Here is a 20,807-nt window from a genome sequence, read left to right as displayed (position 1 = left end):
GAACAGGTGTGCATCACTTGCAGGTGCTTCACTTTCTTTCACAGCCAAGCTGACAATGAGCACATGCACAGTGTGTTTTCTGTCACATTCAATCTGCCGGTTTTTGCTTTGCACCAGGCAGCTACCAGCACTATGAATAAAAACTTAAGCCCCCTCGTTTGGTCGATAAAACGTTGCACAAGTCCTGGAAAGCAAACCCTTGACTCGCAGCTTAAAAGGGAGCAGGTAAATCCAGATGACAGCTGGCTAAAATATTCACTTTTTTTCTCCCCCTTTCAGTTTGGACATTTCAGTGACTCAAATGTGCCACCAAACACTACAAGGCACACAATGCACTGGGGCACGGCTCTACCTTTGACCTCTTGTTCAAACAAAGTGGAAGGTCACTCCTCTTGTCAGCGCTGCAGTCAGAGCCTCGCCTGGAGAACAAACCCCCGTTTGTTCTCCGTCCTGCCTCCTCCCTGCTGTCCTGCACGCCCCCACAGCTCCAGGGGGGCCGGAGATGTGTATGTGCATGTGTGTGTGTGCGTGTGTGTTGCTCCCTCCTACAGTGGCATGGCAAACCCTATACACAGTGATGGCTTCAACTTTTCCACAGCACCAAAAGTGAGCTGACTCCCCGCCCTGAGCCTGGAAACAGTGGGGCTCTCTTTCTGTGTGTGGACTCATCTCACACGAGAGGTGTGCAACTTGTTTTGGATTCCTGAAGCAACTTTGTGACACCCACGCAGGCCTGGAGCTCTTTGTAAAGTGATTGCCTGCCTCCATGGCCAGCCCTGGGTTTAGCTAATCCCCCATGCGTGAGCCAAATACCATCTGTGTTTGTTCGGCAACAAAGGGGGCACTTGTTAATGACTTTCCATGTCTTCACTAGAGTACTGGTGAACATGGGTTTGGAGGGCAAAGTGGGCTTTGGAAAAGACAAGTCAAGAAAGACAGATGAAAGATCAATAGATGTAACTGAAAAAAAAGTCTCTAGTAAGGGGGAGTTTTTCTTTAATAGATGCTTGAACAATAGATGACAACATGACCCATATGCCACTTCTAATAGTCTTTCACTTAGGACGTCGTATCGTGTACATGCCGTTACTTCCCTGTGAAACATAAGCTGAGCTATCAGGGCTGTGTGGACCAATCTAATTACTGATGCACTCATTAAGTATCTCTGTCAGCTGGAGGTCAAATGAGGTTGCAAACACTCTATTTTGGTCTGCCTGAAATGCAAACTACCAGCAGTCCACAGCACACGCTCCCACTAAATGGCGACGTGGCTTCCAACAGTCATGCAGAACTTCTCATGCTGCTTGTCCTTGAAGAAAGCAAATCTATGAACTAATGAAGAGGAGAATCAGCAACAGACAGCTCAGATCCATCCCCAATGGTAAGCAGTGGCAATGCATTAAAGTTCCTTTATAGTACAAAGTTTCAAAGTCCTGGATGAGTTTTATCATCGCAGAGGTGGAGGACACATATCTGAGGTGCTTCATCATCACCGGACCATTTACTGAACATTCATCTGAACCTGCAATCATTTTTACAGTGATCCATTGTGCACATAACTGTGATTTAAAGCGAGAGGTCGCTCACCTTGGGGGACTGAGCTGACCGACATTTATCATTGTGTCAAAGCGCCGAGTGAGGCCTTTAATACGAGCATCAGAAACGTATTGCAATATGTGTTTTTTTAATTACGTTTTTTACATATGAAACTGATATAATCAATCATAGTCAAATATATTTTAGAGGTGCAGCAAGATAAAGATGAGTTTTTTCATCTGTAGCAGATTCACCGAGGGTGTGTTGCTGTGTGAATCTCAATATCTTTAAGATATCACGATATCATGAGTGTTGGGAGTGCTGCCAGTATGTCCGACACTCAGGGGTCACAAAAGCACGCAAGCTCTTGAATTCAGTAAAAATACACATACTTGTGTAAAAAATACAAAGGGAAAATTCGATCAGAAAATACAGATTGAACTTCATGAGACAAATAAAATTTTAAAATGAAACCGTTTGACGGTCATTTCAAACACCTGGTTTTGTTCCGAGCTGAAAGCTTCAAGCATTTCTTTTTTAAAGAAGTCAGGATGGGAAGACTCTGAGTATAATCTGTCCTTGTTGTCATCTTGCTCACTTTCTTTCCTGAAATACATAAAGATGTCCCCTTTATGTTTATTAATATGATTCTGCTACTTTGAGTTTTTCTTGCCTTTTCTGATATGTCTCTTTTGCTAATTATTAATCATCTGAATGATGAAAACAATTATCTTATTTTTCATTTTTACGGTACAATAATGGAAGAAAACCAAAACAAAAAGGGACATATCCCCTGACTTAGAAAGTTAAATTGAAAAGTATATTAAACACCCTGTTCTAAAAATGTGAAAAACATCAAATGCCCACAGTTTTTTTTTTTAATAAATTCTTTACAATACAAATACGTTAAATGTAAAAATCAAAAAACAAGCATAAAAGGCTGAAAGAATTCTTTCTTAATGTTGAGCTATTTTCCCTTCTGATGCCGTGTCATTAATACTCACACAAAGTGCAGAGCATTAATAAATCTGATTGTCTGACATAACCTGTTGACGGGATGGTGCGTTTTGACCCGTTTCTTCGCAGCACGCCGATAGCACCTTTGTGGGATCCTTCAAGCGAGCTGTGGTTTGAAACAGAGAGCTGTGACTTGAAACAATGGCAGTCTGCACACTGAGCATGTTTTGCAAGCCTTGGATTGAACTCTGACCTCTGGATAATCCCTTTCACTGCCTCCGCTTTAAATTAGCTGTGTGACACGCCACTCCTCTTTGCTCATCCGCGAGCTGCTCACTTATTAGCCTCCAATCTCAATTCTAACTGTAAAGTTGATCAAAGAATTCATGGCAAAAAAACCTTTAACTTAATACACAATGTAAATATTTTGACTAAAATGATTTTTGCTGTCAAGATTGTGCAGGGGAAAAAATTGGTTTGCTCAATAACTACAAATTCAGCTTGTAAGTTTAAATGTCTATTGAACAATAAATTAAAATGTTAAATGTGAACTTTTCTGTGAGTATTTCACTGTTTATCCATTAAGTTGTTGGCTGTTTTGGTCCTGCTGACTCAAATGATGCCTGACAGTTGCTGTTACACTATTATACTAAACAATAAAATTTTCTTAAAAAAAGAGTCAAGGGTTTGATTTAGACTGATGTTTTTTATTTATGACATTGGTATTTTATTATTGGGTATTTCATTTGTTGGCTTTTGTTTGCTTTTTTTTTTTTTTTTTCTATTTTTGCAAGCACATTTTTTTTTTTTAAAGTGAATGAGGGAAATTAGAGAAAAGACTGAACTCTTGACATTTGCATTTGACATCCCTGATCTGCTTCCCTCTCTCTGTCCTCTTCAACTCTCTCGGGTCCATCTGCAACAGCAACTCGCTTGGCAGAGCAAATTTAGGCAGCGAGCAAAAACCAACAATCCTCGCTGGTGCTGGCCCTTTTTTCCTAACCCGCTGAACTGTTAACTGTGTTCTTTGCCCTGCCATGCAAATGCATGCGGATCAAAGTGGGCACGATAGGACGACGCCTAAACGGGGCCTCTTCCCAAAACCAACAGCAGCTCCTACAATGCCCAGGGGTTTCCATGGTCTTCCTCCTTTTGTGGGAGGGGAAAAATCATGACCAAGTAATTTCTCTGACAATTCTGCCACCAGGTCCCCTCCTCATCTATCCCGTCACACTCTTGGCTGCATTACTTAATTCAATGACACAGCGGGTTTTTTTAGATGCTGTGTGAGATGTATCTCAACTCACTATTTTCGTTTTTGTTTTTTAAGATGAAACAGACAGACAGATGGGGTGGACACTGAAATTCACAAAAACACACCCTTTTATGTATAACAAGTTGCTCTTTCAGCTTCTGGGAACCTGTGACTCCAAAAACATCTACAATAGAATTGAAAATAGAAAAAAAATCTCAAAAAACTTTTTGTACTTCAAATAGAAATGCATGAAAATAAACTATATTTAGTATTCATTTTGCATTCCGGTTATCTCTTGGAACTTGAAAGGATGGTGCGGTACAAGTTGATTAAAACATTACAAATTATTAAAGCAAATAAAGGATGTTTTTAGTGAATGTACTGTTGCTCATTCTGAGTATAACAGGAAACATTACATTGTATTTCATTCGGAGCATAGCAGTTTTGGACAGCAACAAGCTATTTTTTTTTTCTGAGATGAGAGGAAACGCTGCGGTGGAACATTTTGTGCAACAAACTAAAATAGTCAGAAGAGCTTGGCTCTCTGAAAACAAGTTACATTACTGCTCATCGTCACATGTCACACTGCAAGCGAACTGGAAGTCCTCCCTGTTGTGAGAGATCGAACTAGTTCTGACCTCAAGTCTAGGAGATGTGGTAGAATTCTGCTCCTTATCTTCAAAAATAATTCACAATTCCCAGTTCCGAGGACGACTGCAACACTCTCTAAACTGTGGTTTCAGTAAACATACTGCAATCAAATTGTGCTGTGGCCACATCTAAAGACTAATGTTAAGACAACAATTACTTGGGCATCAGGAGCAGATTGATCCGATCAGTCGATCCACCTCTTGATGTGGTCGTCAGTGCAAGACAGAAATGTGACCGTGTTGTAAAACAACAGCCACAACCAGTCCAGTGTCGGCTGCTGGACCTGAAGGCTTCGGAGTATTATGCTGTGGCAGGCATGCTTATTTGATTAATGTAAACATGGAGGAGTTTAAAGATGTGCTGTTTTTGATCATGTTTTCATGCGTGGTGAAGAGATTAATTGAAACAAGCCTGGAAAGGAGATGGTTTCAGCATCAAGGTGTTGCAGAGCAAAGAAGAGATGCAGTGAAATGAGAGGACCCAGACATTTTAGAAATGCTCAAAGAATATTACTGTCAATTCAATTCAATTAATTGTTGGAATTCTCATATTCTTTGTATAATAAATTCATACTAAAACCTTATTATGTTATTTTCTATAGCATTTTCATCCTGCTCGCTTGTTAAAATTGTGGAAGAAAGTTTGTTTCCATTCCAGATTAACAGGGGTCACTTAAAAAGTGGCAGTCACAACAATTAGGCATCCATGCCATGGTTCTGTCTTTCATCAGCAAACTGCTGTCTCAGGTTTTGTGTTGCATATCACTGTCATGAGCTCACACTGACTTTAATCAACATCTACGAGTTTCACAACTGATTTCCTGTGTGGCCAAATTCTTCACATCAGCTCATTGATTTTCTCTCTCAATAATTTTGAAGTCAACAAGACAAAGACATACATAATTGTTCTCCTTGTGACTGAAGTATCAAAAAAGGCAGATGAGTTCTTGGAATGGGATAAACAAAGGTAGTGCATCTAAATATTGTCACTGGAGTCAGGTAAAAATACACTTGTGAAGGAATTACATCTATTTACAAGCAAAATATAAGATGTCATTCTTATATTAGGATCTTTGTTTTTCCAGAACTTATTAGTTCATGTCTGCTTCAGTTCTTACTGTTTTGTACACTCTGCTCATTATGTAATATCACAAAGGCCATGGGTTAACAGGGTATTTTGTAGGCAAACAGAAACCACAGGGACACCAATGCTCCTGGGAAAAGTCATTTAGTTAAGTACCCTGCTCGTAATTAAAGTGTGTGCGCGCGTGTGTGTGTGTGTGTGTGTGTGTGTGTGTGTATGGATCCTGTCTCTGTGTTGTCTCTGGAGATCGTTTTACCTGTGATGACATTGATGTCGGGATAGGTGTTCTCGCACAGCTCCACAGCGTGGCTGTCTCTCTCAAACGCCTCCCGGAGTTCCTTCTTTACAGCGGCAGAACCGCACAGACGATACAGACCCACCACCTGAACGCACACACACAGACAGAATGAACACACATGGCTAAAGAGTCAAACAGCTGACAACAACCCTGTCGATACCTCAAGAGTCTCAAAACATTAGTTTACTTTATCTATGCAAAAGTTAGAGCCTCGCTGAACAGGCGAACGAACTGCAAACACTTCCAATAATATATTTTGCCTCTGGTGGAGGCAGGCTGGGATCATTTTCACAGTAATAGGGGTCAAAGTGCACTCCTCATTTCATATAGCACACTTCACTCTGTGGTTTCAAGACCCAACAACTGAACATCATATGCAGCATCGACACAGCAGGTAGTCAAATAGAATCTGTCTGCTAAAGTCAATCCCGGCAGATACAACGGGAGAAATACACTTTGAGTAAACAGATGTCAGAACTGTTGTGGCATTAGAGCTCAGGTGTGGCTAAAAAAATCCCCCAATAAAGTTTGATCAGAACCTGGTATAAGTAACATGAAGGGAGCAAAAAAAAAAAACAGAAACAGTGTACCCATTCAGAAAGTCGTAAAACAGACACAATGCATTTGAATGCAAAAACTACAATGCAAAAAAAATCCAAAAACCTCAATGGGAATTAAAAAAAAAACTAAAGCAAACCATGAAAACAGCAGCCAAAACACAGATTCAAATCCAAAAGCTGGACTGAAACTGAGCCAAAAAAAAAAAAAAAATGCAAAAATGGCAAAACAAAAGACACAAGCATGCTATCAAAACAAAAGAAATACAAACTTATAAATCACAAAATAAAAGCAAAAGGCTTATCATATATGAGAAATGTACAAACGGAGGAGAGTTCGCACAGGCTGCCTGAGTGGACTGGGTTACTGATTAATTAAGGAATTTTCCCCTGGGATTAAAAAAGTATTTCCTTTTCTATGAATTTTAGGGTGAAGTTAAAACTAGAATAGCAGTTTCCCAAAAAACTTTAAAAAGGGTAACTGTGTGAGTTAACATACTTATTAAGATACTAGTTAACATACTTGTTAACGTACTTCAAAGCATTTCCTAAGTGTTCCCATATCGAGGATTTTGTCAAACTCAATAGCTGTAAAAACATCCAGTGAAACCACCACCTGAAACACAGTCCATTCCCTTTGAGTCTATCCCTGTTATGGATTTTGCATTTTGTCTTGCAGTTCATGCATTTGTGCAGAGGCTTTGGCATTAGGTGACTCGTCTACATCACTATTATTTGCTCATTATTGAGTGAATCACTGAATGAATTACCTGGATTTAAAATGTCAGAATGTTAATTAAAACATTTACCTGATTGTCAGAATCTTTATGGCAACAACGGTGGAGCTACTTTATGACCAGGAACGTGAAAGAGCAAAGCTATTGTGAAGTACAAAAAGGTCACAGATCTGGAAGGAGAATGTTTGATAGCTATATCCATAGAAATTGTGTTCAATATAACTCACACTACACGCTGTAAGCCCAAAGACACTCCGTAAATTGTGTGAAGACCGAATTAATGTGCGATTAAAAGCTTTTATTTAAATGGTGTGGTGCATTAAAAAATGACTGAGTGCTTTTTTATCTCCTTTAAGAGCAAGTTAAGTTATATTTTCTTGGAGGTCTGATAAAAATGTCACATCCCTTTGACTGAATGAATAAAGACTAAGCTCTTCTAAAAACCCAGGTGACAGCTCGGCATTAAAAATGAAAGCGCTGAGCAATAAACCATTTATGTTTCTTTACCTAAGCCTCCGGAGTGTGACCTAAAGGAACTCGAGACATTTGATCGCTGAAACTCGGCACCGCTCTCTCTCCTTGTTATGTCGGGATTAGGCCCGGCTACAGACATACCATAATTTCTCCTACATGTGTCTGTCTGGTATGTGGCATAGCAGACCAAGTGGTGTGGTTGCCTCGGTAACATGTTAAGTCAGTGGGCTGTGAATGGCGGGTCACACACACACACACACACACACACACACACACACACACACACACACACTGTTGGCCTTTCCGGGCTCCAGCGTAGGAGCGGCCATAATGTCTTCCCATCCCACCACAGCAGCTATTTGTGAGCTTTTCTCGTTGAGTCGAGCAGAGTTTTTCTAAACCTCACACGAGAGGCAGAGAGGAGGACAGATTAAACAGGGATTTGGCTTTGTGTGCAAGTAAACAGAAGTCACTGGGCACAATGAACAACAAGTCCATTCAGAAAAAAAAAAGTCTCCCTCTTTGAGGGAGAGCCGAGTGCAGGCGGGGAACAGCTGTTAGCAAAAAGAGGGCTCGCACTTATACGCCGCGGCTGCCGGGCAACACAACAGGCGGCATCGGCCAAGAGCCGTATATGATGACCGAGGCTGCCAAAACCACCCAAAAAATGCATTTCCCGAGCAGGAAAGAAGATGTTCGATGAACTGAAAAGATCAGGAATCTTATCTATAATCTTTAGCTTGTGAAATTTTAAGAAAAAAAAAACACTTTAACATAATAATGGCAAATTGCAGATGCAAACGTAACTATGACAGATTGTAATATTTTGATGTCTTATCATGTTTTTAGTGTTGAAATGAGTTTGGTTCTGTAGCTTGGTAGCTGTGGGTTTCAACAGCCTATCCTAACGTAAACCCATGTGGAGACAAGCTCCTGAGTGGAGATTAAAGCCTCGTGGGTTGAAGCGCTGCAGACACACAAAGACCCAGAAAATTCACTTCCAGGCCGGGCCTTCAGTACGCAGGTAGCAGGATCTTCCTGCAAATTCCCCAGAGTGGTAAGACAGATAAGAAGGGATAGATGAGACAGCATGCAGGACGCACAGTGATGTAGTGGTTAGCAGTCCAGTCTCACAGTGAAAATACCCTAGTTTGATTCCATGCTAATGGGCTTATAAAATTGTATGTTATCTCTCAGTGTGTAGATCATCCCTGTGAACTCTGGGTTCCTGACACAATCCAAAGATGATACTTATTATTGATGTCTGTCATTTAAAATTGGTTATCACTGCATGTGAATAAAAATAAAAATTCAAAAGAATCTGGCCTTTGACAGACTGACGACCTGATGATTGATGGAGACACTGCCTGTGAGCCAAACTGGGACAACGTGGATAGTAAAGAAGATGGATCTAAGTAAATGTTACTCCCATGAATAACTGTTTATTTTTAAGCATTCTACCATTTTTATCGCTGTGCCAGAGTGAATTGTGAAGTGTTGAAAAGGAAGTTAATCTATGAGATGAACTCAAATGTATCATCAGGTTTAAGTCACAACAATCATGAAATCCGGTGTTGAGGCTGCCTGTGAGAGGAAACATAACGTCTTATTTTGCTCTTCTTACTCCCTCTCTCTGTCAAATGTTACATATATGTATGCTTTGTTAGTAAAAGCCTTGTCATGTTCGAAAAGAGCAATCCTGTGACATCTAAGTAATCAAGATCTGAAAATAAATGTTTCACAGAGCAAACTTAAACAGTAATATTTCTGATTTAAATTATCTACCGAGGTATACGTATGTGTGTTGCAACATGTTACAACATCTGTGTGCATCTTTTACAGCCATGTGTGGCATGTAGGTTACTGGAATTAATGCTTTTTTTCTTCCTCGTCTTTTAAAAAGCCTCTTTCTTAATGGATGGTGAATGCTTACAGACATAACTCCAGTCTTTTCAACAACATCCGTACATATCCAGCGTCTAAGCAGAAACTCACAGCAGCCCCGAGGTAAAAAAACTCTAAGAGACTTAGAGAGAGTGTCCATCAAACTTCCATGCAATCATTTGTAAGAGCACAATACTACAAGTCTGGCTGTGCAGGCTCTGGTGACACAACCCGGTGCAAATTCCTCAGGGATCTGGTGTCAACCTCGTCCTAACCTCTGTCTGCCTGCAACCCGGAGGAGCCCTTACACTTGATCTCAGACTGATAGCACGCACAAAGCCTGCACTGCATTTCTATAATGAAAAAGGGCTGCAAAACCGGGGGGGGGGGGGGGGGGGGGGGGTGAGAGATTAGAAGAAACACTGAAGGGGAGAAGACAAACATCAACAGACTATGAAATGCAGACAGGCGAGACGGACACAGATAGGAATCACAGAAAACAAGATGACGTGCAGTATATTACACAAAGGAAGAGGCTGGCTGATTAAAAAGTGTTAGTTGAGTGAGCGTTACATATGACCACTCAAAAAAACACAGTCTGAGGAGATTCACCGCTGAATAAGAGAGATTAAATTCTTTGAAGTTTTTCAAGCAAAGTGACTAAAACCATTGTGCATGCATGAGAGATATCACTCTAGATAGCATAATTTTTTTCTGCTTTACAGGCTTATACATTTTACTTTGCCAGGTAATATTAAATAATATGTCTTTGGACTGTTGGAGGAAACCAGAACACTTGAAAAAAAGCAACTGCAGTCTCAGGAGAAACATGCAAACTTTAGCATTATGTGCAGACATTTCGGATGGCTAACGAGCGGATTCAGTGGGATCTAGATCAGAACGACCCCCGATGTGTTGCAGAACAAATTATGTCATTTGCGTTTCAGGTCGCCTCGATATGACGACTCCACCCACGCCGAGGTGGGAGTCTGCTGTAATGGAAAATGATAGAGGCTGATTTGAGCTGAGCTGAGGCGAGGCGAGCAATGCTGGAACTGTAATGGAAAAGGGCCATAACAGTGGCACTTCTAGCAAAAAAAAAAAAAAAAATTCCCCAAGATGTTTAGAAAACGAAAAGAAACCAAAACAAGCCTTTTCTCAGATTTTAGAGAGATTAACTAATTGAATAAAGTGATTACTTAATGCAAAATCAAATCAGTGTTCAAGCTTGATGTTCTGTTGACTACGACAACTTTTTTCATTCCAGATAATACTGAGCAACACTGAATTTAAAAAGATGGGCCCTGATCCAGTGTATAATTTGAGGAGAGCAGTGATGTTAGACTTGGAGCCCCTGACATTGCTTTTCCCTAAATCAACAGTCAGGAGCTGCGAGCAGACATTTTTACTGCCACTGTCTTGATTTTAATTAGCAGGAATACGGCTGTGTCTGAGCCTTTTTATTACTTTATATTATATTGTTTCTGGACCTCAAAAGAAAGAAAAAAAAGAAACCTTGCAAAAAAGAGAAGATTTGCAGTGTCTCACAGAAAACTCCACTTCTGACGTCAGTCCCACCACGTCAGTCTGTTAACTCAGAGGCTCTTTCACGTCTGAATAAAAGAGCTGTTTGCCTGAGGAAGGCAGAAACTCAATGACACCATGAAGTGCGCTAATGTCTCTTCTGTCAATTCAGCTCCTGTCACTCATTCAGCACGCACAGCTAAAAAAGGTGCTGTGGATGTGTGACTGTCTGTCAACCTACCTTAGATTTACTGTAACAGGAAGCCAGACAATTACCAAGACAAAATAAATTTAGTAAGATTAAAAAAACCCAAAAGAATTGCACCCTTGGTCTTAATAGTAAATTCAGTTTTAGAACTAGTTAGAAACACCTGTCTTTAAGATTACATACAAACAATTTGTGCATCCTGAGACATCAAAGGTCCTGCACTAATTATCCCCCCTAAGTTGGAAGAAACGACTGAAATAGAAACCTGTTTGATCTAACGTTTCACCCCCAAAGTTAAAAATGGATCAGATGACTCACCTGACAGCCTCTCTTCTCGATTTCATTGATGCACTTGCTTATCAGGAGCGGCACGATCAGTCCCGTGTTCTCCCTCTCCACCACTCGCCACGCCTCCACGCCGAACACCTGTGGCTCCCGGCTTCCATCCGGCCCGCCATCCAGCGAGTTCTGCCACTGCTCCATCAGACTGAGCTTGACGTAGATCAACCCGCGCGGCTCCAGCTTCACGGCCAGCTGGTGGGACCGGGTCACCCTGAAGAGGGCCGGCAGCACCACCGTGCCGTGGCAGCAGACGCGGTTGCGCCTCGGTGTGGGTTCCCAGCTGAACACCACCAGCTTCAGGTGCTGTGCGTTCTCCAGCTCGATGTTGAAGGTGTGGTCCATGTCCAGAAATGCCGTTCGACAGGTGAGGAGAGCAGTCCGTGCTTTGTTAACCGAGTCCACCTGGATGGCGCAGTAGACATCTCGGGAGTCGATGCGCGGAGGTTTGAGGTCTTCCGCGCCATAAAAATGCAGACTCATCAGTCCAGAGATGTACTGGCTGCACTTGGGCTGCTCTGTGAAGCTGTAATGACGGAAAGCATCGATGTCCAGCTCCGTGCCATTGAGCCTTGAGCTACCGCCTCCTCCTTCCGTCTCTTTGCCTTTGCCCCCCTTCCCCTCTGCAGAGCTGTGTTTCCCTGATTTGGCCACCAGCTCTGGAGAGTCACCGTCACTGAGGTAGCCACCTTTACTGGCCGACTTCGAGCTGCCGTTGCTTTTCTTCTTACTGAAGCTGTGCTGTGTGGATACACTGCTGTCCAGGTGATAGCGTGAGATTACGTTGCGGCTCGCCTGCCCGCTCCCAGACGAGGCTAATCGAGGAGGGCCTGAAGTTTGGGAGACGGTGTCTGGTCCACTGCCGTTGACTCTGGGAGAGTTGGCTCTTGGCTCTGTGTCTCTGCTTCCACTGCCATTGCTGTTATGACTGGTACTTTGTGTGCCTTTAACACTGAGCTTCCTGCTGAGCTCCGGGAGCTTCTTCATCTTCATGGAGATCTTCCTGACTGTGCGTGGGGACTTGATCTTGTCCGGGAAGGACCAGTTAATGGAGCTGCTCTTCTTTGCTGGATTCGGGCTGGAAGGAGGCGAGAAGCTGACAGCATTGGGCAGCTCAAGAGTATCTACAGAGGCAATGAGAGAGCAAGGGGAAAAAAACTGATTAAAAGGAAACACTGAAGCATCTTTAATCTCAATTTTTCTCAAGCTGATATTTGGTGGAAATGTTTGAACATTTCTGCTGCTAAATTCTTTGGTAGAAAACATGTTTAGAGAGCAATTTTTGGAGTTTCCAGGGAATAAAATTGTGTACCACAAGTCACAAGTTTTAAAAGTCACTGTAATCAGTGGTTTCGCCAGACAAGCCGCCTTACTGTGGTGATTACAGGCAACTGCCCGGATGTCCAGTGAAGACAGACAGGAAACAGCTGATTGAAGCCAACAGTAAAGTGTGCATGGGCCGTGATTTGCAGTCTCACAGAAAAGTGCTCTACACCTCCACGGTACATCATCCAGTGATTAGAGTTTACATGCAACCCTGCAGTTCTCTGACAAAGACACAAACCTTCATACAATACATATAAACACTCCTGCCTGAAGAGTTACAACTAACGTCATGTTTCTGGAGATTATCACGTGGACACAAAAAGTTCAAAGAAATTTAATTTGATGAGGAACACATTTAGGTTTTCATGGCAACACTTTGGTTTAAATGTATTAATCTAATTAAACACCAAGGGAATCTTGGTGGAATCTCATCAGATTAGACCTCTTGCAAAAACTGTAGCATGTAGGGCAGAAAATGCCTGTCTAGATACACAAACTAACCTCAAGCTGCTCAGTCATTATTTAAGCTGAATGATGCTCATTTAGAATTGACCTTGTAGGCAGAAAACTAGATGTCCACGTGAACATGAAATTTCCCCGGATTGATGCAGGACTGCAATGACTTATTTAGTCTACAGGGCTGAAAATGTGGCTTTTTAGCAAGAGGAGTTTTCAATCTATCTTCTCCACATGCTTTGCCCAAGTTATGTGTTGTGGGAGAATGAGTCTTTCCCAGCCAGCACCGGCTGAGTGGCCGGGTTCATCGGGGACACAGTGACCGTTGGTCAGTACAGTCACACCACCAGTCACCCATTAACAAAAAGGTATGTTCAAGTTTATGTATATTCTCACTCCACCAAATCATAACTCTCCTGGCTGTTGGAAAAAACACAGTAACTATGAAAAGCAACTGGACTTGCTAGTTGTGATGCCTCTAACATTTTGGTTCTCCTCACAAAAAAAATCATAACTGAAAGTGGTAATCACTACATAACCCGGGCATCATTACATGTTCCTATTTAATTGTTTTTTAGTACATTTCAATCAATGTGTTGTTTTTTCATCCAATCCTATTTTAATTTGAAAAAATCTACTGGACCACCAAATGAAATAACAATAGTTGCAAATTGTTTTCAAAACTAACCAGATGTTTAACCTCACGCTTAAAGAAGACATTTAGACCACCACAAACAAACATTTGTGTATTTCTGACCAACAATCTTCTCCTCAGTTATTAATGCATTGTTCGGAGTATATCTAAAACCCATTTACTCAGGTTAGATTTCATGTTTTCCTTACTGTTCATGTTTTAAATAATTTCTGCAAGAGAAAAAAAATGGAATTGATACAGAGCCAGTAAGGATTTCAGTGATTAAAGAGAGACGTCTAGATACTTGGCCAACGAGAAGCCTGAGCCTGTCTCATAGTGCTTCTTCTGCATTCAGCTGTTTGTTAACAAGATTTCCTGCACAGTCCTCCCGCTGTTTCCTGCACTACAGAAAGGATATCTTGCTGCAAAGGTGAGGGAAGATGAAAGCCTGTACACATGACTCCGTATGGAGGTATTACTTTTTGGAGGTCTTTGATGGGTATTTTTAGCTTTGGCTCAAATATGAACAAAGCAGAAGCACTGAGGAGATGCTAAAGTCACGCCATGACTGTTTGATTATAGATTCCTTATTCACTCAGTGTCAGATGTAATAATCAGTTTTATTGGCTAATTAGTCACTGAAATAAAAGACCAATTTTATACAAGAATGCAAATGCAAATAGAAGAACAAAGTTGAAAGCAGAGAAAAACAGAGCGAGTGAGCTGACCCTGCCAACATCCACCAGCTCTATTTTCAGAGGGGACCTGCTGTGCTATTCTGGGGATGCACTGGTGAAAAGAGGGAGGCAGAGGAGGTGCAACAGGATGGGGAGAAGGGTAAGATGGGGGGGCAGAAGCAGGGCAGGAGCAGGGCAGGGTGTAGCCGGCAGATGAGAGGACAAAGGCGCCCCTTGTCCAGGCACCCGGAGCTCTAGATGGTCGACTGGAAGGCTGGCAAGCCGGCTGGTGAATGTACAAATGAACACGGCTGTTCTCTCACATTCCTCATCAAACCATGTTTAGCTCCCTTTTTAGTTTGGCTGAGTAGCCTTCCCTGTCGCAGCTTCCTGTCAGTAATAGACACAGAGGCGCTGTGAGGAGGAAGAAAGTGGGCGGACGGCTCTAGAGGTGCAAATTCACCAAACAACATCTGGGGAGGGGCTGAGTACACAGGGCGCTCCCAAACACGGTTGTCAGAACTGAGACGCCTCTTACATGAAACACAGCCAACTCAATTAGGGTTTTTCTGCAGTCCTAAAGAGTAGTAAAAAAAAACACATTTTAAAAAGGCACGAATATACAAGAATACATAAAAATTTATTGCACTACTGAGTAGCTTGATTAAGAGACGATCAAACTTAAACTCAAAGCAACCAAGGAAGCCGTGATTGAAGGAGGATCTGCACATTTATGCTGATGCTGAAAGGAAAGCTATGACTGATTTGCTAGATAAAATACTTTACAAGAAAGTTTTTAGAACAGCACTTCGTGAGATGTACTTCTTCAGTTTTTTCATCAGCTGGGGTAAAACTCACAGACCTCTGTGCATTTTCTTAGAGTGGGGAAGTGCACAGTTGTTTGCATAGGAAAAGTAGACATCAATTTCTATTTCATTTATGATGGACTCAAAAAATATTCCATTACAAAACAGTAGGAAAAATCTTGGAGGTTTCTTCATGTCACACAGTGGATTAAACAGTTTTACAATGGAAGTCACTTTCGCGACTGCTCGAGTAGCCCAAAGATTTAAGTGCATGTTGTTCTTTAACAGAACAAAATGATGACAATCTTCCGGTAAATGCTTTCTGTGACAATACATTAACAAACAGCCTATGGAACCCATAGAAGCCAAGTGTTTTCAATACTGATGATCTGTTTTTGAAATAGGAAGAATGTATGCACCCAAATATGGCTGCGAGCTTTACTACAAACTTTGCTTCCTGAACATTGGACCATTGCTTCATCACAGCAGAGAACCCTAAATAGATTGAACTTAGTATTTACACAGTGGAATCAGGAATCATTTTATCTGAGTACAATGAGTAATGCTAAATGAACTAGTACATTTTTCAAGTTATGTGCTGCTACTCAATAGTGATTATCTTTGTTTTGATGAAGAAAATAAAGTTTTAATAACATTTATAGAGTCTCAGTGTTCATTTAAGGTTTTTCACAGGTAAGAAGACTGAATATTTTTCATCAGGGTCCTGCTGTATACACATGTTGGTGATGAGCAGAGACCAGGGCGCCATCCAAAGGTCCCGTCAGGGGAGATCTGAGCCTCTAACGGAGTTAATGACAGTTGCATTGTTAATGACTGCAGCCTCACACAGGCACAGAAAGCTGTGTCCTCTGCGGCCTTCTGCCTTGTGGCAACAGTCCGTGGAGTAACGTGACACCTCACTAACTGAGGCTGAGGGGCGATGGCTCGACACCCAACCCTCCAGGGCAATGTTCTGGGGTCAAAGGGCAAAGGGCCTGCATTACTCTCTATGACACCTGAGCCGAGTAACTGTGTACATCCCCCAACACTGTGACACACACATGTACTCACTAAATTACTGTAACACAAAGACGAGCGCATGTAAGTATGCATTCATACAGACAAACACACACATGGCCCTTCTGACCCGGCAGCCCTCCTCAGGCACCCGGTCTCTGACACTACTTCACAAAGCCCAGGAATTTATGACGATGGCTGTTCACATCGCTGGCAGCAGACAGGTGCAGCACGGGCGTGCAGTGTATGTGTGTGTGTGTGTGTCCCTGCGTGTGTGTGTGTGTGTGTGTGTGTGTGTGTGTGTGTGTGTGTGTGTGCAAGAGCATGTCTGGTATTTGCTTCTACAATCTGCTAGCATGTAGCTAATTGTCACTACAGGCAGCACCAATCTGCAAACAATAGTTAGATAATGCAAACCACGATTTATTAAAAAAAAAAAAAAAAAACTGAGGCGAATGTGTGTGAAAATGAGAGAGACAGAGTGTGAGCATGCTACGATAAGCCTCAAAGGGAGACTACAATCAGCTGTTACTGATTGCCCCAGTAAAACCACTTGTATTCATTTGAGCACATGTTTGTCTGAACAAGCATGCCTGCTAAATGTGTGTGTTAAAAGTAGGACCAGAATGGACTGGGGTGTGCGGACAAACAAGGGGAGTGTAAATAAACCAGTGAATGGCATACTTGTCCTATAGTTCCTTCCCCCTGTGAGTGCGGCTCAGCTTTGAGCTGCTTCCTCTCCTCTTGGCTCTAAATCATTCGGTGGTGGAAGGCCTTTCAGGGGCTGCGGGAGCCCGGCCGTTTCATTACAATGGTTACAGAACCCCTGCTAATATATCCAAGCATGCAGTCCTTCTCGCTAGCACAACATGGCCCCCCGCCAAAGCACTCCTCATGTAGCCAAGCTCGCCTACTGCTGCCGGTGTTTCTGCTCTGCTGTAACTCAACCAGTGGCAGTTAATTCCTGCTGCCTGCAGCCGCACTGACCCTTCACCAGTGACTTATCACAGAATTCAGACATGAAAAGGGCATTTACTTACAGACATGGAATCACACTATTTCAGCCAAGTTGGGTTTTTTTTTCGTTATTTTTTTCTTTTCCCCACTTGTGATTGTCCAGATACCCTTGCAGGAATTTCCCGGGACTTTTTTTAAACAGGCCAAATGTGGGCAAATATATTACCTCGCCAGTTAAAAGCAAATGACCCGTTAAGCCAGAAACACACTGCTGAGTGTGTCTGCAATTGTACCAAAAGAAGGAACAAAAGGCCTGAAAGGCTTGCTGTAAGTTACTTGTGACTGTAATTCACTTTCATCAAGTGAAAATTTGGTTGATAAACAAAATAAAAAATCCAAACTGGATCAGGAAAAACCGAGGTTTTGGTGAGATTGTACAACTGGTTTTACAATGAATCCACATAGCACACGTGTAATTTTTCAGAGTTACAAAGGAAAAGTCACTTGCTGAATGGGCATGACTTTGGTTTATCTAGTGGACATTGGAAGCGGCGAATATATGTCAAATCTTTCATTCAGGTAGGATTACAGCTCCCTGCCAAACACAGAGTAGAAAGACTGACTCAATGTTGTTACTACAGCATACGGTGCCTCTCAAAACGGTGCCTCTCAAAAAAATCTGATAATGAAAAAGATGTTTTCTCAGTATTATCAGTAACGTGTTTTCTCAGTATTTTCTACTTTCAAAATATATAAACTTTGAAATTTTCAAAATGAAGTTAATTGGAAAATCTCTTTCTAATATAATTTTCGAAATGGTTGTGGTTTGAGAATTTACTGAAATCATTAAAAAAGTAGCATTTGGAGTTAATTCAAATGGATCACATCTGTTTGTCCTACAGAAGTCCATTAATCGTGAATATGTTGTTGTGAATGTGCTTCATATTATGTGATAGACTTTTATTCGAGGCTATGAGTTCTCGCCGTCACAGACGAGCATTTCTTGTTTATTTTATTTTTATGGTTCTTACAGAACTCCTGTCTTTTTGCAAGTCATACACAAACTGCATTAGTTTAAAAATAAAATCTCTCTTCAAATAGCAGCATTGGGAAAGTAATATATTACCTACACTGGCTAATGTGCAACCATTGACTATAATATATTACTTACAAGTAACATATTACTGTGCATTGCACTGGCCTTTGCAAGTAATATATTACTTACCGAACTGTTTATCCAAGTCAAAGCTGCAGCAAGACGAGACCAGTTCCAGCTGACACAGGAAAAACACGAGGTATGCCACTCTCACGGGCAGAGACAGAGACTTTCACCCATGTGGATGGATAGAAACTATTTAAAGTCGCCAAATAGCCGAACATGCCTTCGGATAGTAAATGCAAGCTGGAATACCTGTGAAATGCAGAAACTTCACAAAGAAAGAATCCAACCAGAGTCCTTTGTTGTTGACTATTATGCTGAGGGTTTTTTTTTTTTTTTGAAAATCACCAGAAAAAGACTTTACAGTCAGGATGAAGTTGGTAGCAACAAGTAAAGTCTGAACAGATGGCTTCGGATATGTAATATATAAAGGAAAATCTCTGAAATCATGACTTGTGCTGTTTAAATGGGAGTTCACATAAATACATTTGAGTTTCGAAGTGTCCATCAGAAAAGAAAATACCCTTTGTTAACAACGTACCTTAGAATAACTTAATAAGTATACATTATTTAAGTGTATACTTAGTGCATTAAAGCAAGATTACGTGGTCAAGAGCAAATGCTATGAAGATGAATTACGCTCATGTGACTTGTGGCCTAATATTTCATGCATGACCAGTTATGGTAAAGAAAGATTATGTGAAAGTACACCCTGAAGGAAATCTTCACCCATTACAACAGAGGCCAGAGCTGTTTTCTGCAGCTGCTCGGATGATGAAATAAAACACAGACCAGAGCGAAAAAGCCATGAGAAAACTATGTGACCTGAACTTCACATCTAACATCCAGCTAAGGAATCCGCTCTGGTTTTGAAGTGCGTCTCGCACAATGTCGCTCCACTGAGTTGTTGACTTCCTCCAGACCCAAACGCGCAATCGCCAGCCCAGATTAGATTCCAGGTTTGAACTCGGAGGTTTGAACTCTCTGTAACTTTAGCAGTCGAGGCCAATTCTCCAACGCCTCTGCCAGCGTGACCAAAACAACCCCCAGAAATAGCTCTGAGCCCATTTTGACCACTGGCCAAGTCAGATTCCCCAAACAGGCGCTAAAGGGAACAAGAGATTGGGAACACACCAAGCTCACCACCCCCAAAGTCCATCAATCATTATTCTCCATACAAATAGAGCATTGAAATGGACAAAAAGTCAGTCAATAGCCAGCACACGAGGAGTCTGGAGTGTATCCGGTGAAGGAAAAAGAACCAGCCAGCCGGACACAGGACAACTATAGTTGCTGAGAGTCATCTACATCTGCACTTCTTCATTAATTCAGCAGACACTTTCATTCATGCTGAATCAACAAGAGGCCTGTCAAATTTCCAGCCCCGCAGATAAAAGTGGAGTCAATATGGGCTCATATCCATAAAGAATCATAAACAGAAGACACAAACAAGAAGAGAGAGAGTGAAGAGTGCAACACTGCGGCTGCACTCTTTGTTCTTCTTTTGGTACTTTGTCAAACCTTCAATCAAAGCCCTAATCCTTTTAGCAGTTTTGTAAATCAGAAGATATATCAAGGCAGCCATACCCCACAAACACACATAATACCTACTGAAATGTTATGGAAAGCTGTGGTAGTATTGTTACTTTACACACTTCATCACTGACATGTATTTTATGTAGAAAGCTTTATTCCCAAATGAGGGTGATATTTCAAAATGTTCAATGTGTGCTGTAGATAAAAACATCTAATGATTGGGTGAAAACCTAATAGAACGAGGCAGGAAGGTTTTATTTTTTCATAAGTACCAGAAAACCGGGTGGTTTCCAAATTTTTGATATTATGCCACTGTGCTAGGTCTAACGTAACATAAAATAAAAAAGCTTAGCTTTTGATAAATTCTAGAAACAGGAGACCCTCCACTGCACTGAGGTAAACATACTAAACTAAAAGAAAAATCCCACCTAAAGTTAGCAGATATCTAGGTAATCTAGTGGTTCCGCTTCACCTTTATATGGTGTAAATTTTGTAACAGAGCCTATTTGAGCGAGACAAACCAGTTCCTGGGAAAATCATGGTGAAGTGTCTGACTTTGCTTTCTTTCATCCAACTTGCAACAAGGCGGCAGAAAGTTAGTAAAACTGCACAGACAGCAGATAACCTCAGACAATCATGTTTGTGCTATTTGTAGTGAAGGCTATCGTTCCAATGGAAGCTTGATCATCTACAAGTGACCTAGATTTCAGTGTTATTTCAGCTGAGCTCCTCAACT

At 41.6% G+C, this 20,807-nt stretch overlaps 1 protein-coding gene across 1 annotated transcript in view; it reads right to left on the bottom strand.

Annotated features, from left to right (window-relative positions):
- The window catches only part of syde2 (synapse defective 1, Rho GTPase, homolog 2 (C. elegans)), a 50,602-nt gene that overhangs the window by 13,191 nt on the left and 16,604 nt on the right, over window positions 1-20,807 (bottom strand). The window contains exons 4-5 of the mRNA XM_030083334.1: window positions 11,483-12,627; window positions 5,739-5,865 (exon numbers count right to left, since the gene is read on the bottom strand). Coding sequence (XP_029939194.1) covers window positions 5,739-5,865; window positions 11,483-12,627 — 1,272 coding nt within the window. The remainder of the gene's footprint in view (window positions 1-5,738; window positions 5,866-11,482; window positions 12,628-20,807) is intronic.

The sequence above is a fragment of the Salarias fasciatus genome, chromosome 23, assembly GCF_902148845.1.
Source record: "Salarias fasciatus chromosome 23, fSalaFa1.1, whole genome shotgun sequence".
Taxonomy (NCBI): Eukaryota; Metazoa; Chordata; class Actinopteri; order Blenniiformes; family Blenniidae; genus Salarias; species Salarias fasciatus.
The sequence above is the reverse complement of the archived record's forward strand: the minus strand, read 5'-3'. Positions and strand labels throughout refer to the sequence as shown.